The sequence below is a fragment of the Salvelinus namaycush genome, unplaced genomic scaffold, assembly GCF_016432855.1.
Source record: "Salvelinus namaycush isolate Seneca unplaced genomic scaffold, SaNama_1.0 Scaffold490, whole genome shotgun sequence".
Taxonomy (NCBI): Eukaryota; Metazoa; Chordata; class Actinopteri; order Salmoniformes; family Salmonidae; genus Salvelinus; species Salvelinus namaycush.
The window spans coordinates 144,230-165,898 of record NW_024061187.1 but is presented as its reverse complement, the minus strand read 5'-3'; the positions used below and the strand labels follow the sequence as shown (position 1 = coordinate 165,898).

General features: G+C 42.9%; 2 protein-coding genes across 2 annotated transcripts in view; both read right to left on the bottom strand.

The window, feature by feature from the left end:
- Positions 1 to 789: 789 nt before the first annotated feature.
- On the bottom strand, positions 790 to 5,370 carry LOC120041629 (butyrophilin subfamily 1 member A1-like). The gene is made up of 3 exons (XM_038986493.1): positions 5,187 to 5,370; positions 2,736 to 3,068; positions 790 to 833 (listed from the first exon to the last, which is right to left on the bottom strand). The coding sequence occupies exons 1-3, from the start codon at positions 5,233 to 5,235 to the stop codon at positions 790 to 792; spliced, it is 426 nt and encodes a 141-aa protein (XP_038842421.1). The 5' UTR covers positions 5,236 to 5,370.
- A 1,222-nt stretch (positions 5,371 to 6,592) lies between these two features.
- LOC120041628 overlaps positions 6,593 to 21,669 on the bottom strand; it is a 24,554-nt gene continuing 9,477 nt past the window's right edge. Inside the window, exon 8 of the mRNA XM_038986492.1 lies at positions 6,593 to 6,948. Within this exon, the coding sequence (XP_038842420.1) occupies positions 6,593 to 6,948 (356 nt within the window). The remainder of the gene's footprint in view (positions 6,949 to 21,669) is intronic.

The following is a 21,669-nucleotide window of genomic DNA, read 5'->3' as shown; positions in this document are numbered from 1 at the left end:
ACCTCCATAGCAGATATATTGTGGGAGATCTATGATATGAAAATTCTGGATAATTTGAAGAACATCTATACATCTTAATCCAACCTACCTTGAGAACATTTGGGGAGAGTATTGATAAATGTAAAGAAACTGATTTATTTTGCAGCCTTGAAGAAGACACACTGCTGTTCACAAGGCCTGTAGTTTTTATAGTATCAGATTAACACTCTGGTCTGTTCTTTGTCTTGTGTTATTGGTTGTCAATAAACAAAACAGACAAATAAGTAATTACTCACCTGATCCTGATCATCCATTATCCAAGATGGAGAGTCATGAATAATGATCATGTAAAACAGAATGCATTAGTTATTATTGTTCATTGAATTTCTGTCTCATTACATAATTTAATTAAATACCATACATCATATTGGAATGACTGTTCATCACATTCATTACTAATGTACATCTAGGGAAAGGGATGAAAGCAGTGCTACTATTGGAACAGTCTAAACATCACAGAATGCTTCATACTAGGACATCAAACTGAATTCATGTCACGTTCGTTGAAAGATGGATTGGATCAAGGTGCAGCGTGGTAGGCGTACATCATCAATTTATTAAATCAACACCAAAAACAAGAAAGAATAAACGACACGTAAAGTTTTGTAGCGCTAACACAGCAGCTAACCAAAAACAAGAACCATACCCGGCCAACAAAGAAATAGAAAAACTAGAATGCCCACCCAAATCATACCCTGACATAACCAAATAGAGACATAAAAAGGCTCTCTAAGGTCAGGGCGTGACAATTCAAGCTGATTCCATGTTAATTTTGGAGTGTGATATGTTGAGCTCTATGGAAGAAATATTGTGGGAGATCTATGATATGAAAATTCTGGATAATTTGAAGAACATCTATACATCATAAACCAACCTGCCTTGAGAAAATTTGGGGAGAGTTTTGATAAATGTAAAGAAACGGATTTAATTCGTAGCCTTGAAGAAGACACACTGCTGTTCACAAGGCCTGTAGTTTTTATAGTATCAGATTAACACGCTGGGCTGTTCTTTGTCTTGTGTTATTGGTTGTCAATAAACAAAACAAATAAGTAATTACTCACCCCGTGCTGATCATCCATTATCCACGATGGAGAGTCATGAATAATGATAATGTAAAACAGAATGCATTAGTTATTATTGTTCATTGAATTTCTGTCTCATTACATAATTTAATGAAATACCATACATCATATTGGAATGACTGTTCATCACATTCATTACTAATGTACATCTAGGGAAAGGGATGTAAGCAGCACTACTATGTGAGCAGTCTGAGAATGACTGAATGCTTCATAATAAGACATCGAGCTAAATTCAAGCTGATTCTGTTTTAATTTTGGTGTGTGAAATGTTGACCTTTATAGCAGATAAATTGTGGGAGGTTTATGGAAATGCTCCTGATCATCCATTATCCAAGATGGAGAGGAATGAATATTGATAATGGATAACAAAATGTATGAGTTATTACAGTTACATTCAATCCAATTTCAGTCTCTTACATTATTCAATCAAATACCATACATCATATTGATATGACTGTTCATCACATTCATTACTAATGTACATCTAGGGAAAGGGATGTAAACAGTGCTACTATTGGAACAGTCTAAACATCACAGAATGATTCATACTAGGACATCAAACTGAATTCATGTCACGTTCGTTGAAAGATGGATTGGACCAAGGTGCAGCGTGGTAGGCGTACATCATCAATTTATTAAATGAACACCAAAAACAAGAAAGAATAAACGACACGTAAAGTTTTGTAGCGCCAACACAGCAACTAACCAAAAACAAGAACCATACCCGGCCAACAAAGAAATAGAAAAACTAGAATTTCCACCCAAATCATACCCTGACCTAACCAAATAGAGAAATAACAAGTCTCTCTAAGGTCAGGACGTGACAATTCAAGCTGATTCCATGTTCATTTTGGAGTGTGATATGTTGAGCTTTTTGGCAGAAATATTGTGGGAAGGCTATGTGAAATGATGACCTCCATAGCAGATATATTTTGGGAGATCTATGATATGAAAATTCTGGATAATTTGAAGAACATCTGACATCTTAATCCAACCTACCTTGAGAACATTTGGGGAGAGTTTTGATAAATGTAAAGAAATTGATTTAATTCGTAGCCTTGAAGAAGACACTGCTGTTCACAAGGCCTGTAGTTTTTATAGTATCAGATTAACACTCTGGTCTGTTCTTTGTCTTGTGTTATTGGTTGTCAATAAACAAAACAGACAAATAAGTAATTACTCACTCTCATCTGATCATCCATTATCCAAGATGGAGAGTCATGAATAATGATCATGTAAAACAGAATGTATTAGTTATTATCATTACCTTCAAATCACCATCTGTCACATTATCCTCTCAAATCCCATAGTGATGTGATATACATCAGAGGGGTATGAGTGTTCATCACATTCATTACTAATGACAATCAAGGAACGTGACAGTAATGTTGGAATGGTTCTAATGTTTTAGGACCAGCTCAAAGCTCACAGTGATGGTAATATGCATTGTAACTAGTTGATATTCAGAATGAATCTAGTCTATTCATCTGTAACTCCTACTATGAACTCCTACCTACATGAGAAAGTACAAGTGTTCTGTACAGGGAAAGAGACTGGTTGTTATTGTTGTTGTTTAGGTGTTTAGAAACATTACTGGAGTTCTAGAACACTTACCTTCTCTCTCCCATAAACGCACTTCAGCCTCCTTCTTCTGTTCTCCATGGATGACCTGACATATGTAGACTCCTCTATCTGACCTCCTGATGTCTCTCAGCCTCAGAGACACGTTGCCTCTCTCCAGCTCCTGGGTGATCAGACTCACTCTGCCCTCATAGCCACTCCTCTCTGTCACCTGGCCATTCTTATACAGGTAAATACACTCTGTCTCTTTAAACCACCTGATCGTCATGGCAACAGCACTGGTGTCAGGTGAGAGGTGACAGGGGAGGGTGACCTCTTCACCAACATCAGCCTCCACATAGTTTTTAGTGGTAAGTTTAAACTGATCTGTTCAGAAAGAGAGAACATTTCATGTTTAATGACATCATCTGTGTCAGGAACACAAATCCTCTCAGTACATTTATAAACACAGCTGAATGAAAAACTACAATAGACATACAACAACCAGGACCATGTCAATTCTAAAATACAACCCCCACAATCCCAGACAGACAGATTCATTTGAAGGAAAGTATATATGTCATAGAAGAATGTGATGCTACAATCTAGAATGATATTATCCCATTTGTTCCCACATCTTTCCCAGACATGCCACTATGCTAATCTTATGCCACTAGTAAGCCTAACATGTCATCCATTTTGATTTTTTATTTATTTAAAAGTATGTTTTATTCTTGGTCACAAATGTGACACAGTGCTCTGCCTATAATAACATGAATAGATATTTACCCCTATTCCTCAACCTCAATATCTATATACCTCAGCCCACTTACCCAGACACCTAAACTCAATGACCCACACACCCCAGCCCTGTTACCCCCATGCCCTAACCCTAACACCCACATGCCAATACCCTCAAATCTATACAATCAAGTACAGATACAGGCATATCCTGGCCCTAAATGACCTGTGTGTTACTCAAGACCCCAGTTCCTTTGCCAATACACCTCATCCCTGTTACTTTCCTATCTCAGCCCTGTTACCCACTTTCCTTAGGCCTGTATTCCTCAAGTCACCAACAGTAACCTATATCCAGCTATTCGCTGCACACCCCAACCCTGTTATCAGCATGTTTTAGTCCTGTGACCTCTGACCTGTATACACTAATCATTTCATAGATAAACTAATATTACAGTGGTATAACACACGTGACCCAGCCCCAATCTCTTGTTTCTACCACAAATGTTGTTGCCAGAAAGGATTTGAATGGACAACAGACGTCCATCCAGCCCCATTACCTGTATGAACCTTGTGTATCCCTACACCACATTATAAACCAGGGAAATCCATGGGCATACTCATATAAAACAGGTCTACCCCAGTGTCCAAGCCTCAACATTCATACTAACCAGGTCTACCCCAGTGTCCAAGCCTCAACATTCATACTAACCAGGTATACCATTGTGCAAGAGACACTAAACAAACCTAATAACATTAAATATCACTTCAATTATTATACTAATTCACTTTATGGGTCTATACACGGCCAATTCCCCCTGAAATAACTACATATGATGTTTTACAGTAAAAATCTCTGATTTAAACATCAGTAAAGGTAATGGATAATGGTTAAATCATCTGTAACATCAGAACAAGTAAATCCTGAACCGAACTCAACTTAAATCTACTGAAGAAAGAAAAGGATCTGTTATGACTAAATATATAGAATAAATTAGAGGCTATGTATTTTCCCATTAGTCAGACATGTTTGGCAGGAAGCCTAGCACTTAAGAGCATTGGGCCAGTAACCGAAACGTCGCTGGTTTGAATCCCTGAGGAAACTAGGAAAACATTTGTTGATATGCCCTTGAGCAAGGCACTTAATCCTAATTGCTCTGGATACATATTTTATTTATTTAACGAGGCAAGTCAGTTCAGAACAAATTCATATTTACAATGACAGCCAACCCCGGACGATGCTGGACCAATTGTGCGCCGCCCTTTGGGACTCCCAATCATGGGCGGTTGTGATACAGCCTGGAATTGAACCAGAGTCTGTAGAGACACCTCTTGCACTGAGATGTAGTACCTTAGACCGCTGCACCACTCGGGAACCCAACTTATTTGTTGATATGTACAACTTTAACTTCTCTAGAGCCAGTAAAGTACAAAAGGTTTATTTTCTTCCGTATTGTGTGCGACTGGATGAAATGGGTTATATAATAAAGAGATGTTTGGAGGGAGAGGTCACTGTGGAGCAGTAGAGCTGTTTCTCACAGACACAAACTCAGCTACAACTCCTCATGTTACAAACACATTTCATCCAGACACACATTTACACATAAAGACAAATAAAACCACAAACACATTTCATCCAGACACACATTTACACATGAAGACAAATAAAACCACAAAAACACATTTCATTTTCAATGGTTGATTTAGTTCTGATCTCCCAGATACATGAAAGAAAAGTTAATCATTAATTATAGCATGGCGACTTACTATGAACTCTGGACTCTGCCATTTTAACTGCAATAAAAAGAGAAAACATTCATATTTACATCATTACCATTCATCAAATTCTCTCTTTTGCTCAATCACACAGATACAAACATCACTTCCTCTTTCTCCAGTCCTCATTGTTTTAAAACAGGACTGTTGTGTCTAGTTTGGAAGGTGAAATATACTGACATCTCCTCTTATCTTTACTGGTCATCACGTCCTCCACTCCACATTCAAAATAGTTGATTTAAATCCATAACCACTCTAATAGTAACTATATGTGCATATCTACACGTCTTCACAGAACAATCTACACTTCAGGCCTATACTGAGACACAACTTTCACCTTCACCTTTGCACAGGTACTTGGAGTAAACTCCTCCCCCCAGCCTCTCTGGTTATTAGAAAACCCAGTCACAAAGTCCAAATTGTCTACAGGCCTATCGTAACATGTCATGAAAAAAGAAATATACATTTCTGATCTTAGTTTAATGTTAGGCATAAGGTTAGCAGTGTGGTTTAGGGTTAAAATCAGAATGTAAGAATGTAGCTCAGTTGGTAGAGCATAGCTTGCAATGCCAGAGTTGTGGTTTCAATTACTAAAAAAGTATGAAAATGAATGGACTCACTACAGAGCGTCTGGTAAAATGTAAAAAAGGTCAGGGTTTGTGACTTTGTTAACTAGTGAGCAACATTAGAGGGTTTATGCTATCATACAGCATGGTGCTGTCTTCTATCATCATCTTTTAGTTAATCATCTCTAAAGTTCTGAAAACTGTTTCAATTCAAATCAGAAGACCGATCCAGCCAGCAGATGGTAGTGATGTTCTTTAATTATAGTCATATTATCCTGAGCTGTAAAGATTTAACTGTCCCTATCAATATTAGCTTCTCTTATCTCTTTGGACCCATTCACATGAGTAAATGAGTGAAATACATCTCAATCAGGTCAATATAAATCATCAAGGTACCTGATATTTCATCATATACATTCATATTTCATATATTTACACACACGTACATGGAGCTCTGTATGTTCTGTCTTTTATACAAGTATGTCCACATCGGCTCTAACATACCGGCCCCTAATTGTTAACTGCACTGAATACATAACAGTTACTTAATATTCCAAAAATAGAGACAATTCCCAAAACATTCTATACCAGAGCACTATTACGGTTCATAGCTACACTACCGTTCAAAAGTTTGGGAATGAAATGAAAAGAAATGTCTAAAACTGTTTGAATGATGCAACCCTTTTAGCCACAAAGGTATGGAATCTCTTGGTATCGTTGCGGGTTTATTTTAGCACAGACTGGCTGTCCGTCCAGAAAGTTGACTCCTCAAGTTCCATCTGGAGCTCCAACCTTAACATCCTGTCCACTTGCACCTCCAATGTTGCTGCATCAAGTTCCAGTCTGGGGATCGTCATCTGCTTGAAGTGGAGTCACTCTTGATTTCCCCAGTATGAATTGGATGTGGACCTTTTCCATACCTGTTTTGAACCTAAGATAACTTGCCGTGCCATAGCCTTGTTCACTTGCATCAACTAAGTGATGCAGCTGTGCGGTCTTGACTTGACGAAAGTTCTCAGGCATCATACCCCTGTCTATCTGGAATCTGGACAGCTGGTCCAGCTCTGAGAGCCATTTCTTCCATGAAATACAGTGTTCTTTGGGGATGACTTCGTCCCATCCACACTTTAGCTTGCAGATTTCTTGAAGAATTTGCTTTGCCTTTAATATGAATGGGGAGAGGAAACCTAATGGATAATAAACAGAGCTGACAGTTGAGAGAATACTTCTTCTTGTAAGGGGTCTGTTCTTGATAATGACTCGGAAGGCAACCGCATCACTTTCAAATGTTCCATTGGATTCCAAGTGCTCTTTCAACAGGCAGCTTCTCTCTGTCCAGGTCCAGTTGTTTTATCTGCTTGGCTGTGTGTTCATCAGGGTTAGAAACCAGCACAGCGCGGCTGTTGCTGACCCACTTGATCAACTTGAACCCACCCGGAGAACACACATCTGAGTTTTTTTTTGTGAGCTGTGGCTTGTTCTTCTGTGGCCACTGATTTGAGGCAGTCATCAACATAGAAGATGGACTTGACTGTTTGATTCACCTCTTCGTCGTACTTCACACAGTTGTCTTCTGCCGTCTTTCGCAGTGCAAAGTTTGCGCAACTTGGAGAGGATATAGCACCGAAAAGATACCGTCATTCTGGCCACCATAGGAATCGCAGGAAGTCTAAGTCATCTTCATGGACACGTACTTGATGGAACATTCCTTTGATGTCTTCCATCATAGCAATATGCTCTTGCAGAAATCTTAGCAAGACTCCTAAGAGCGTGTTTGCCAGGTCAGGGCCTTGAAGGAGTTCCCTGTTGAACACTGTTGCCTTTATATGATGAGCAGTCCAACACCACTCGTATTGTTCCTTTGCGCTTATGGTGAACGCCTTGGTGTGGTATGTACCATACCTTGCCTTTCTCTCTGAGGAGCTGTTCTTATGGTGAACGCCCTAATGTGATATGTACCGTACCTTGCCTTTCTCTCTGAGGAGCTGTTCTTATGGTGAACGCCATGGTGTGGTATGTACCGTACCTTGCCTTTCTCTCTGAGGAGCTGTTCTTGTGGTGAACGCCCTAATGTGATATGTACCGTACCTTGCCTTTCTCTCTGAGGAGCTGTTCTTATGGTGAACGCCATGGTGTGGTATGTACCATACCTTGCCTTTCTCTCTGAGGAGCTGTTCTTATGGTGAACGCCATGGTGTGGTATGTACCATACCTTGCCTTTCTCTCTGAGGAGCTGTTCTTGTGGCCTAACCTTTTGTTATTACCTCTTCCATGAAGAGTGAATGAATCCAGATATCTCAAAGCTCCTGGTAGGACTCTCCTGCTCCATTGTGTAGCAGAATATCAGTCTCACTGGCTTTAGCTTTCAGCTGCATCATGAGTCTCTCAGTACAAAATGTTGCTGAACTACCAGAATCAAGAAACACATAGATTAACACAGACTGGCTTCTATTTACCAGCTTTACTTGAACTGGCACAATTACAAGTGCACCATCTGTACCGACCTCGGTATCTTCACCAGCTTCCAGTGAAACAAGAGCACTGCTGACAGTCTCCTCCCACTTTACTGCTACACCACTCATATCCTCCTTTTGAGATCTACTTCTCTCTCTTCCTTCAATGTGCAAGATAGTGGGGTGCTTTCTTGGACCGCTCTGACGGGTCATCCTTCTTTTACATTCTTTGCTTAAGTGTTCTCTCATCAAACAGCCAAAACAAAGACATCTTGATCTTAGAAACTCAACCTTGGATTTGTGTGGCTGTACCTTCACCTGTTGGCAGTCGACCAATAAATGCTCACCAGCACAAAATATACAAGATACTGGGAGCATCAGAAGGGCAGGTGTCTGGTCTCTTTACTACTGGGGGCATCAGAATGGCAGGTGTCTGGTCTCTTTACTACTGGGGGCATCAGAAGGGCAGGTGTCTGGTCTCTTTACTACAGGGAGCATCGGAAGGGCAGGTGTCTGGTCTCTTTACTACTGGGAGCATCAGAAGGGCAGGTGTCTGGTCTCTTTACTACTGGGAGCATCAGAAGGGCAGGTGTCTGGTCTCTTTACTTTGAACGTTTGTTCTTTTAGAGGTTTTTCACAGTCGCAATCTGACACTACATCTACTGCAGTGTCAAAGCTGCTTCCCCTACTCTTGGACATAAACTGCTGTTTAGAGACTGCTGCCGTTTTTTAAATGTATTTTTTTTACCTTTTGTTGGACAGGGGATGTTGAATATCTCCATAAATCGGATCCATGAACGTCACAAGGTCACTTTACTGGGCTCTCAGGTGGCTTCTCTCTAAAATATCACATGCTGTAGACCTCCATTTTCCCTCAGTTAGAAGGGAAGTTTTGACATGATCAACTTTATGTCGGAGGGAAGATTTCGCTCTTCCATTTTCTGTAGGTGTTGCATAGCGTTACAGCAACCTCTAAGATAGCGTGCATAGCATTACAGCAACCTCTAAGATAGAGTGCATAGCATTACAGCAACCTCTAAGATAGAGTGCATAGCCATCAGTCCCTTTCCATCATCCAGTTTGATGTAAGCAGTGGTGACTTTGATTTCATTGCCAAAGTGTTCCTTTAACAACCTCTTAGCCTCTTCTGGCTTCCATATGTAGACAACTACAGACCAGATCCTTGGGCTGACCAGAGGTGTACTGTTCCAGGTGATAGAGCCTATCCTGGTGACTGCTGACCAGAGGTGTACTGTTCCAGGTAATAGAGCCTATCCTGGTGACTGCTGACCAGAGGTGTACTGTTCCAGCTAATAGAGCCTATCCTGACCAGAGGTGTACTGTTCCAGCAAATAGAGCCTATCCTGGTAGCTGCTGGTCTCCATGCTCAAATGCACGCAAGAATGACCTGAAGTTTAGAGGATCACCGTCATACATACACTGCTCAAAAAAATAAAGGGAACACTAAAATAACACATCATAGATCTGAATGAATGAAATACTCTTATTAAATACTTTTTTCTTTACATAGTTGAATGTGCTGACAACAAAATCACACAAAAATTATCATTGGAAATCAAATTTATCAACCCATGGAGGTCTGGATTTGGAGTCACACTCAAAATTAAAGTGGAAAAGCACACTACAGGCTGATCCAACTTCGATGTAATGTCCTTAAAACAAGTGAAAATGAGGCTCAGTAGTGTGTGTGTGGCCTCCACGTGCCTGTATGACCTCCCTACAACGCCAGGGCATGCTCCTGATGAGGTGGAGGATGGTCTCCTGAGGGATCTCTTCCCAGACCTGGACTAAAGCATCCGCCAACTCCTGGACGTTGTGGTGCAACGTGGCGTTGGTGGGTGGAGCGAGACATGATGTCCCAGATGTGCTCAATTGGATTCAGGTCTGGGGAACGGGCGGGCCAGTCCATAGCATCAATGCCTTCCTCTTGCAGGAACTGCTGACACACTCCAGCCACATGAGGTCTAGCATTGTCTTGCATTAGGAGGAACCCAGGGCCAACCGCACCAGCATATGGTCTCACAAGGGGTCTGAGGATCTCATCTCGGTACCTAATGGCAGTCAGGCCATTAGGTACATTAGGTACCTCTGACGAGCACATGGAGGGCTGTGCAGCCCCCCAAAGAAATGCCACCCCACACCATGACTGACCCACCGCCAAACCGGTCATGCTGGAGGATGTTGCAGGCAGCAGAACGTTCTCCACGGCGTCTCCAGACTCTGTCACGTCTGTCACATGTGCTCATGTGCTCAGTGTGAACCTGCTTTCATCTGTGAAGAGCACAGGGCGCCAGTGGCGAATTTGCCAATCTTGGTGTTCTCTGGCAAATGCCAAACGTCCTGCACGGTGTTGGGCTGTAAGCACAACCTCCACCTGTGGACTTGGGCCCTCATACCACCCTCATGGAGCTTGTTTCTGACCGTTTGAGCAGACGCATGCACATTTGTGGCCTGCTGGAGGTCATTTTGCAGGGCTCTGGCAGTGCTCCTCCTTGCACAAAGGCGGAGGTAGCGGTCCTGCTGCTGGGTTGTTGCCCTCCTACGGCCTCCTCCACGTCTCCTGATGTACTGGCCTGTCTCCTGGTAGCGCCTCCATGCTCTGGACACTACGCTGACAGACACAGCAAACCTTCTTGCCACAGCTCGCATTGATGTGCCATTCTGGATGAGCTGCACTACCTGAGCCACTTGTGTGGGTTGTAGACTCCGTCTCATGCTACCACTAGAGTGAAAGCACCGCCAGCATTCAAAAGTGACCAAAACATCAGCCAGGAAGCATAGGAACTGAGAAGTGGTCTGTGGTCACCACCTGCAGAACCACTCCTTTATTGGGGGTGTCTTGCTAATTGCCTATAATTTCCCCCTGTTGTCTATTCCACTTGCACAACAGCATGTGAAATTTATTGTCAATCAGTGTTGCTTCCTAAGTGGACAGTTTGATTTCACAGAAGTGTGATTGACTTGGAGTTACATTGTGTTGTTTAAGTGTTCCCTTTATTTTTTTGAGCAGTGTAGTTATCTCCTTAACAGGGAGTGTGGCCTGTTTGTGCTGTAGTACAAGGAGGTCAGTAATTTCATTCTGCCTTTGCATGACAGTAGAGAGGTTTTAATGGCTGGTATTGTGGCTGATACCCATAGTGTTGATTCTGTGTTGATTGCTAGACCTTGCTGTTGACTGCTGAGGGGTGTGGTTTATGACTGTTTCCTGAATAGGTTTTGATGGCTTTGTTGTCGGTTGTTGTAAAATCCTTTGTAGTGGGGTCTTTGGAACTGCAAACTCAACGGGTGATGGTTCAGGTTCCTCATAGACCTCAGGTTCCTGGTTCTCAAAACAGAACTTCATTCCATCTTGTTGACTTAGTAAGTGGGCTGCCACGCCATGGGATTGAGAAGTTGACTCAACACTCTCCAGGAGCTTCAGTCTGGTATTATATGCTGCTATGTCCGTTTCCAGTTCCATTTTTTCCATTCTAACATTCAGTTGAGCTTTCTCCAGTTCCAATGCATGCTTGTCCTGTAATGATGCTTGGCGAGCGAGTAGAGCTGCTCGTTCTGCCTCAGCTTTTAGATGTGCAGAGGACACTGACGATGATGGAGCCTTAGAATACTTTGTTTTACTTGATATTTTTGACACATTGGAAATGCTGTCATGTGGTTGAATGAGCGTTTGTGGCTCAACTTCAGCATTTTTCCATATTTCTACCTCTTTCAGGAAATGTTCACAAGTCCTCATTCTTGGTTGATAATAGTTAATGCTCTCATTTTCCTGTTCCTCCTCTGTGACCAGCTCTAGTACAGATTCATGAGCATTCTGAAAGTCATTTTCCTGTTCTTCCTCTGTGACCAGCTCTAGTACAGATTCATGAACATTCTGAAAGTCATTTCACTGTCCCTCCTCTGTGACCAGCTCTAGCACAGATTCATGAGCATTCTGAAAGTCATTTTCCTGTTCCTCCTCTGTGACCAGCTCTAGTACAGATTCATGAACATTCTGAAATGTTCAGCATCAAAGCATCAAGACCCTCATTCACAGCTTCAATATTTCCTCCATCAACTAGAAGGACTTTTATTTAATTAATTGTGCTTGTACACTCTCCAAGTTGGCCTTTCCGGGCTGGGTAGGGTGAATTTCAAATGCTCCTCTGTCCTCTCCAGTGGGGTCTTATTTGGGATTTCATCTTCCATCATTCACTTTTAATTTACGAGGACACAGTTGAAGATTTGATTGTTAAACGCAATGCCTCTTTAGACTTCCATTAATGCTTTAAAGACACAGTCATCCATTTCAGCATATTGATCCATTTAGCATTGAACATGTGGAAGTTCGGCATTTTAAACACACAGTATCTTTAGATCCTTTAGTTGTGTTACATTGTTGCATTGTATTTCCACATTATACCTAATAATAGACATCTGACTAGGCTTCATTTGTCACGGCTGTTGAAAGAACTGGACCAAGGTGCAGCGTGGTGAGCGTACATATTCCTTTTTATTTTGGATGACGCCGACAAAAACAATAAACAATACAAAAACAAGCTTAAGGCTATATTGCCAACAAACAAAGACAACTTCCCACACAGAAAGGAGGGAAAAGGGATACCTAAGTATGGTTCCCTATCAGAGACAACGATAGACAGCTGTCCCCGATTGAGAACCATACCCGGCCAAAACATAGAAACACAAAATCATAGAAAACAACCTAGAATGCCCACCCCAAATCACACCCTGACCAAACCAAATAGAGACATTAAAAGGCTCTCTAAGGTCAGGGCGTGACAACATTGTTGCATTGTAATTCCACATTATAACTAATAATAGACATCTGACTAGGCTACATTGTTGCATTGTATTTCCACATTGTAACTAATAATATACATCTGACTTGGCTACATTGTTGCATTGTATTTCCACATTGTAACTAATAATAGACATCTGACTAGGCTACATTGATGCAGAGGATCTCAGTGTTTCCCAAACTCAAACTTCATCATTGTTTTCACAGCGCTGTGTTTTGAATTCCATTCCCAAGTTTATCAAACATTCCAATTATAAGCACATTTGCGCTTCCATAATATACTTGATCAAACTATGGCATAAGGGGACGACAAGCGGACAAGAGGCAATCCGTAATTTCGATGAAGACAAAAATGAGCGAGCTAGGACGGACGTAGTCAATATATAAAATGGCGCCGATAGAGAGCCGTGCTTCTAGCCCCGAGGAAACTTTGCAGTGTTATTTCTTACATTGTTAGCCCAGACATTTTAGTGTGTTATTACATACAGTGAGGGAGGGCCACTACATTCAGCCAGCTCCCTGTTCCAGTTATAGAGAGAAATAGTAACGGCATATTTTTGTAGGTACTAACTCCGCCATGATTCGTTCGACAGCCTATGGGGTAATGAATGGCGTTTTTGTATTTTTTTTTTATTATCTCTGAAAATGAGTTATTTGGTAAATACAGGCTCAGGAAATGTTATCCACTTTGTTCTATGAGATAATCTTCATCAGCTAACGTCACATTTTGTGATTTCTTTAAGCATTTCTGCACATAAAGCACATAAAGGCTTCATAATTGATAAAGGTCATGTTAAATGACTGATATTATCTCATAGAAGGAAACCTATCAGATCTCCTCAGTCCGTCTTAACTTCAGACATTATTTTTGGTGTTTTGTCATATTTCTACCATATTTACATTTACATTTTACATTTTAGTAATTTAGCAGACGCTCTGGTAATATTTTACTAAATACATATACTGGGACATCTTTTAACACTTTCCTCACAGTAACACACATGTTCAGTCTTTATTAGTCTTATTAAACCAATTATTTATTCATTTCTGCCCTGAGAAATATATTCAGTTCCTCCACATTGAAATGAATGGCGGCCAATTTTAAAATAGGTTGTTGTGACTGATTTTACACTGAATCCATGACGACTCTATGAAACTTTTCCAATGTTTCTCCTTGTTCTGTGGGGAGTTTGTTGTAGTTATCATCTATGGTACGATGTGATAATAAAACACATCCCAATGCTGCCCATTCTGTCTCATCAATATACCCCACAATGCATACAGGTATGACCTCTGACCCCCCCAGGTGGACGCATGGAGATGTCATTAACATTCCAATTATTTTATACTTAATTTCATACCTTATACATTATTTCATACCTCAAGTTAACAACATATCAGTTCCCTTATTTTGCGAAGATTTTTCCCTGATAATACATTAGTTTATATTTTCTGGATATCAACAATGTTGCTTCTTAAGTAACAAGCTATACATCCATGTGAAAACAAATCCCCTCCATTGTGTCTTCATTACTTTATAGTAACAATATGTTCCTTCAGCCTTTGTCGTGAATATTGATTTCCTACTCATTCTAATGACACTATACATCCACTAGATGGGGGTGTTTGGCCAAAAAATACCTACTTTTCCAAAAAACCCTCTGATTATTAGATGAATGTATGAATAGTCACTACCCTTTCCAAGACACAAAGCCTGGAGGAAAGGACATGGCTGCAGTGGAGGAAAGGACCTGGCTGCAGTGGAGGAAAGGACCTGGCTGCAGTGGAGGAAAGGACCTGGCTGCAGTGGAGGAAAGGACCTGGCTGCAGTGGAGGAAAGGACCTGGCTGCAGTGGAGGAAAGAACCTGGCTGCAGTGGAGGGAAGGACCTGGCTGCAGTGGAGGGAAGGACCTGGGTCATGTGAACGCTGCGTGTAACACATCCGGTATCAGGATAAATAAAAAGCAAGGTCTGCTAACTTTCTTTAATTATGTTTAATTACCGCAAACAATGAATGACAAATGCAATTTTCGTATATAGGTGTTCGCTGTATCACCGCGCAGGGTAGACACAGGGAACTGGCAGGAAGTACGTAAACAGCTGTTCTTATACCGTGATGACGTAGTTCCAACGCGCCTGTTGGCCTATCACAGTAGAGGCTGAGCGCGGACTCTTGCTCCGCCTTTGGGGGCACCCGGACTTGTCCAAGTCCCTGAGTGCTTTCCTTTGTCCACATCTGGTTGCTGGGTAGATTAGGGCCTCTCGGGTGGCGCAGTGGTCTAGAGCACTGCATCACAGTGCTAGCTGCGCCACCAGAGTCTCTGGGTTCACGCCCAGGCTCTGTCGCAGCCGGACGCACAATTGGCATAGTGTCGTCCAGGTTAGGGAGGGTTTGGCCGGCAGGGATATCCTTGTCTCAGTATGTAATAAAATGTATGCACTCTACTGTAAGTCGCTCTGGATAAGAGCGTCTGCTAAATGACGTAAATGTAGATTAGCTCCCTCTTGTCTCCCCCTTGAATCTTCACTCAAACAATTCCTAATATGGTACTGAACAGTCTCCCAACCTTCCTGGTTGGCCTAGAGTGATGCACCCCTCCCCTCTCCAGACTGTCCACAGCTGTTATGGCCTGTGTTGGTCAGTCCTTACACACACCCCCCTCTGTATTGTTTGTGTGTGTAACAAAACAATATTCATCTTCAAACAATATGCTAACAGGCTATAGTGCATAAACATAAATCCTAACAGTCATTCCAAATGCCATATATTCTGGAACAGAACAATAAATCAAATCAAGCTTTATTTACATTGCACATTGACGACATGAATGCAACACAACCCAATTTACAGGAAAAAACTATGAAAATAAAACCTGAAATATTTACACAAGAAACAAAGAATAACAATTTTAAACTAAAAGACTAAAAAAGCAAAGCTAAAAGGGGTGTTTTAAGATCCCTTTTAAATATGTCCACAGTTTCAGACCACCTCGTGTTCTCTGGCAGGCTATTCCAGAGGCTGGGGGAATAATAACTAAAGGCTGCCTCTCCATGCCTCTTGGTCTCCTCAGGTTCTCTGCAGGCTATTCCAGAGGCTGGGGGCATAATAACTAAAGGCTGCCTCTCCATGCCTCTTGGTCTCCTCAGGTTCTCTGGCAGGCTATTCCAGAGGCTGGGGGCATAATAACTAAAGGCTGCCTCTCCATGCCTCTTGGTCTCCTCAGGTTCTCTGCAGGCTATTCCAGAGGCTGGGGGCATAATAACTAAAGGCTGCCTCTCCATGCCTCTTGGTCTCCTCAGGTTCTCTGGCAGGCTATTCCAGAGGCTGGGGGCATAGTAACTAAAGGCTGCCTCTCCATGCCTCTTGGTCCCCTCAGGTTCTCTGGCAGGCTATTCCAGAGGCTGGGGGCATAGTAACTAAAGGCTGCCTCTCCATGCCTCTTGGTCCGAGGCTTCAGGATAGTTAAAAGGCCAGAGGACCTGAGGGACATACTGGGTACATAACTTAAAAGCTTGTCTGACATGTATTGAGGTGCACTATGGAACGCCGTTTGGGTCTTTGCGTGTCAAAAAGATACACGTCAAATAACACTATGTAAACTATATGCAAATGTTGGCCGATCACAAATAAGGCGCATGTGAAGCCAGCTATATGAAAAACATCTCATTCATCATCACCAACAAACAACTAAATCATGTCGAACCTTGAAAACATAAGACACCGCTTTTTAAATTTTACCAGCCAAGTGCAACCACCTTTACAACCAGCCCAGGAGGATCAGGTGGGTCAAAGGTCAGATTCATTCTGGTAGGCTAGGTAATACCTGGCAAAAGTCAACATTAACCGGTACAACTACCTAGTAACGTTAACACATAACGCTCCCCTGTCTATTATTAGTCTATCTAGCTAGCTATGTTATCGTGTGTTATTTTACAGTATGTCCGTTCCAGTAAACTAGGCCTTTCTGTTATTATCTATCTAGCTAGCTATGTTATCGTTTGTTATTTTACAGTATGTCCGTTCCAGTAAACTAGGCCTGTCTATTATTATCTATCTAGCTAGCTATGTTATCGTGTGTTATTTTACAGTTTGTCCGTTCCAGTAAACTAGGCCTTTCTGTTATTATCTATCTAGCTAGCTATGTTATCGTGTGTTATTTTACAGTATGTCCGTTCCAGTAAACTAGGCCTGTCTATTATTATCTATCTAGCTAGCTATGTTATCGTTTGTTATTTTACAGTTTGTCCGTTCCAGTAAACTAGGCCTTTCTGTTATTATCTATCTAGCTAGCTATGTTATCGTTTGTTATTTTACAGTATGTCCGTTCCAGTAAACTAGGCCTGTCTATTATTATCTATCTAGCTAGCTATGTTATCGTTTGTTATTTTACAGTTTGTCCGTTCCAGTAAACTAGGCCTTTCTGTTATTATCTATCTAGCTAGCTATGTTATCGTGTGTTATTTTACAGTATGTCCGTTCCAGTAAACTAGGCCTGTCTATTATTATCTATCTAGCTAGCTATGTTATCGTTTGTTATTTTACAGTATGTCCGTTCCAGTAAACTAGGACTGTCTATTATTATCTATCTAGCTAGCTATGTTATCGTTTGTTATTTTACAGTTTGTCCGTTCCAGTAAACTAGGCCTTTCTGTTATTAGCCTGTCTAGCTAGCTATGTTATCATTTGTTACTTTACAGTTTGTCCGTTCCAGTAAACTAGGCCTTTCTATTGCTATTATGTTGTGTTATGATGTTGACTTTTTCTTGAAATATCACTTGAACATGAAGCGTTGTTGGACTGGACTGAACAAACTAACGTTAGCTTGCTAACGATAGCAGCAGCTACCGTGGGGTGTGAGAGTCTGGGCGCCGTCGATTAGGCTGAGTGTCATTATTGTAACTTTTAAAACGTTTGCACATGTCAGATTTCAGTCGTTCAGGAGACGGAATAATGCTGGAATCCAAAGGCGGCAACCGGGGAGAAGCAGGCTGATAACTATGAGGGTTTGTCTGATCGCTGAGCCTAACATCCATCAGCTCTGTCTCTCTCTCACTCAGCTGTCTCTCTCTGTATATTATGTAAGAGATAAACGCAGATGTTCTGTACATTACCTTGGAGATAATGGACGACGCAGCAGGACAAGGTGGAGCCGAGTCCCTTTGTGGAGTTCATTTTACCAAGGTAATGTACAGAAAGGAGGCATTTATCCTGCTTATACGACAGTTACCAAATAAAATATACTAAAACACATATTTATCTGCAGGAATCCTGCTGCTACTGCTGCTACTGCTACTATGCACTGGCTTCTTGCTCCCAGCACCACCCCAGACTCCACCTGTTAGGTTCTGTGTTCCTGCTCCCAGCACCACCCCAGACTCCACCTGTTAGGTTCTGTGTTCCTGCTCCCAGCACCACCCCAGACTCCACCTGTTAGGTTCTGTGTTCCTGCTCCCAGCACCACCCCAGACTCCACCTGTTAGGTTCTGTGTTCCTGCTCCCAGCACCACCCCAGACTCCACCTGTTAGGTTCTGTCTTCCTGCTCCCAGCACCACCCCAGACTCCACCTGTTAGGTTCTGTGTTCCTGCCAGGGTCTTTGGTATAGCTTACCACACTCACTGCTGTAGGCTATTTTATATTGACGCTTTTGTTGGTCAATTTCTTCAACAGATGACCAGGTCTATATAATTATCAAACATACATTAGTAATGGAAAGGAAACACAGACTCTTTGTTTAAGTATTAAAATTCTCCGTTAGTAATACAATTGTAGGCAGAAGTTGGTACAGAGGACAGTATATGATAGCTCTCCCCAGGTTCTGCTAAATGTCTAAGACATCCTGTAACTCATATAGCCTCCTCAGTCCTCCTCGCGTGACTTTCCCTGGCAACAACATTTTAATAAAACTAACCTCCCCTTGACAGCAGCAACCATCTTATCAGCAATTAAAAGCTCAGAAGTGGGTTTGACTGAAACTTGACCTTTCATCACAAGTATCTGGTCATAACAAGGTGAAGGAGTCCAAGCATCTTCTGACAGGTGGCTGTTTATCACCAGGCCTGCTGCAGCCTTGTGTTCTCAGACAACCAGTGGTATTGTCAGAACCTCAGATAGACAGGTGTCTGTTTTCACCAGGCCTGCTGCAGCCTTGTGTTCTCAGACAACCAGTCGTATTGTCAGAACCTCAGATAGACAGGTGGGGTCCAGACAGGAGGAGTATGAACGTAGACTGGTTTCTACCTTCTGATAATGTCTGAAGGGCACAACACTCAGAACAGGTGTTAATACACACACAGAGGTCTGCTAGAAGAGGAGACCTTACAGTTTATCATAACACCATTTATTAACCCTTTAAAAGGTATGAGACCTTGGTTTAACCCCTTCACTTTGCTTGGGCAGTGAGCTACCCTGAATGAGCAGAGCCTATATCACCAAGGCATTATTCATTACTAAATAAATGGTTAAATGTATTTCTACATGCTGTTTTCTTTCTGAACTGGTTTTAATGCCCATTCTAGAATTCAACAATGCTGTGGTATAAATATATTTATAACTTAACACTGACAGTAATGCATATTGTAGTCAATAGAGGAGAGAAGACAGAGGGGGGTCTCTCATCCAGAGCAGCCTGATGGAGGGTCCTTTAAGATCTAATACCAGGACGGAGTGGATTAGGAGATTCCTGCTCTCTGAATCCATTCAGGTAAATCATTACTTTACTTGTTGATAAACTCACTACTATTAATGTACATTTCAGGCTGAATTACAATTTTTAATGTTGGTCTTTTGTTATATAGATGTTGTTTGAGTTAGTGGGGGAGGATGATGCCTGGAGTGAGGTTTTTACCCTCCAGGCAGCAGCGGGCTTCACAACCCTGAAGAGCACCATTAATGGGTCATTGGAGGACCATGACATTAGGGAGTCCACAACACTGTATGTGTTGTGGTTGTCTGTGGAGGATGTACAGGTCACTAGCATGACAATACTTAATAATAATGTATTTGATGTTTGTATCAGACTACATTTGAACTACTTGATAGTTATAACCTTTGTGTCTGGTTGTTTCTGTCCATTTACAGGTAATCCTATCGCCTCATCTCTCACCTGCCCCCTCTCAACACTTCTCACCTGTCCCCTCTCCTCACCTGTCCCCTCTCAACACCTCTCGCCTGTCCCCTCTCCTCATCTCTCGCGTGTCCCCTCTCCTCACCTCTCGCGTGTCCCCTCTCCTCTCCTCACCTCTCGCGTGTCCCCTCTCCTCACCTCTCGCGTGTCCCCTCTCCTCACCTCTCGCCAGCCTCCTCTCCTCACCTCTCACCTGTCCCCTCTCCTCACCTCTCGCCTGTCCCCTCTCCTCACCTCTCGCCTGTCCCCTCTCCTCACCTCTCGCCTGTCCCCTCTCCTCTCGCCTGTCCCCTCTCCTCACCTCTCGCCTGTCCCCTCTCCTCACCTCTCGCCTGTCCCCTCTCCTCACCTCTCGCCTGTCCCCTCTCCTCACCTCTCGCCTGTCCCCTCTCCTCACCTCTCCCCTCTCAACACCTCTCGCCTGTCCCCTCTCCTCACCTCTCGCCAGCCTCCTCTCCTCACCTCTCGCCTGTCCCCTCTCCTCACCTCTCGCCTGTCCCCTCTCCTCACCTCTCACCTATCCCCTCTCCTCACCTCTCACCTGTCCCCTCTCCTCACGTGTCCCCTCTCCTCACCTGTCTCCTCCCAACACCTCTCGCCTGTCCCCTCTCCTCACCTCTCGCCAGCCTCCTCTCCTCACCTCTCGCCTGTCCCCTCTCCTCACCTCTCGCCAGCCTCCTCTCCTCACCTGTCGCCTCTCACCTGTCCCCTCTCCTCACCTCTCGCCTGTCCCCTCTCCTCACCTCTCGCCAGCCTCCTCTCACCTCTCACCTGTCCCCTCTCCTCACCTCTCGCCTGTCCCCTCTCCTCACCTCTCGCCAGCCTCCTCTCCTCACCTCTCACCTGTCCCCTCTCCTCACCTCCCGCCTGTCCCCTCTCCTCACCTCTCGCCTGTTCCCTCTCCTCACCTCTCACCTGTCTCCTCTCCTCACCTCTCGCCAGCCTCCTCTCCTCTCCACTCACCTCCTTCATCACCAACCTTTCCTTCTCATCACAACCTCACCCTGAACGTCCTCACTCTTTTCCTCTTTCCACACCTCACCTTCTAACTCATTTTCTCCTCCTCCCTCACCTTCACCTCCCTCATCTCCATCACTTATGTTTTAGTGGTGTGTGTGTTTGGAGTATTCATGAGTTGTGTTTTAGTGGTGTGTGTGTTTGGAGTATTCAGGAGTTGTGTTTTAGTGGTGTGTGTATTTGGAGTATTCAGGAGTTGTGTGTTAGTGGTTTGTGTGTTTTGATTATTCAGGAGTTGTGTGTTAGTCGTGTGTGTGTTTGGAGTATTCAGGAATTGTGTGTTAGTGGTGTGTGTGTTTGGAGTATTCAGGAGTTGTGTTTTAGTGGTGTGTGTTTGGAGTATTGGCGGGCACTATGAACTCTGCTCCCTCTCGTGTGTGTGTGTGTGTGAGTGTGTGTGTGTGTGTGTGTGTGTGTATGTGTGTGTGTGTGTGTGTGTGCGCAGGGTAGGGGGCATGGTGTAGTAGAGAGCATAGCAGAGCAGACCCCAGGTCT

What these genes read in the sequence shown, in the direction of transcription:
- LOC120041629 (XM_038986493.1), bottom strand. Translation starts at nt 5,235, where the DNA reads ATGTTTTCTCTTTTTATTGCAGTTAAAATGGCAGAGTCCAGAGTTCAT. An exon ending in GGCAGAGTCCAGAGTTCATA is followed by an intron (nt 3,069 to 5,186) that starts GTAAGTCGCCAT and finishes CTTTCTGAACAG; the next exon opens with ATCAGTTTAAACTTACCACT. An exon ending in GCGTTTATGGGAGAGAGAAG is followed by an intron (nt 834 to 2,735) that starts GTAAGTGTTCTA and finishes TTTCTTCCATAG; the next exon opens with AGCTCAACATATCACACTCC.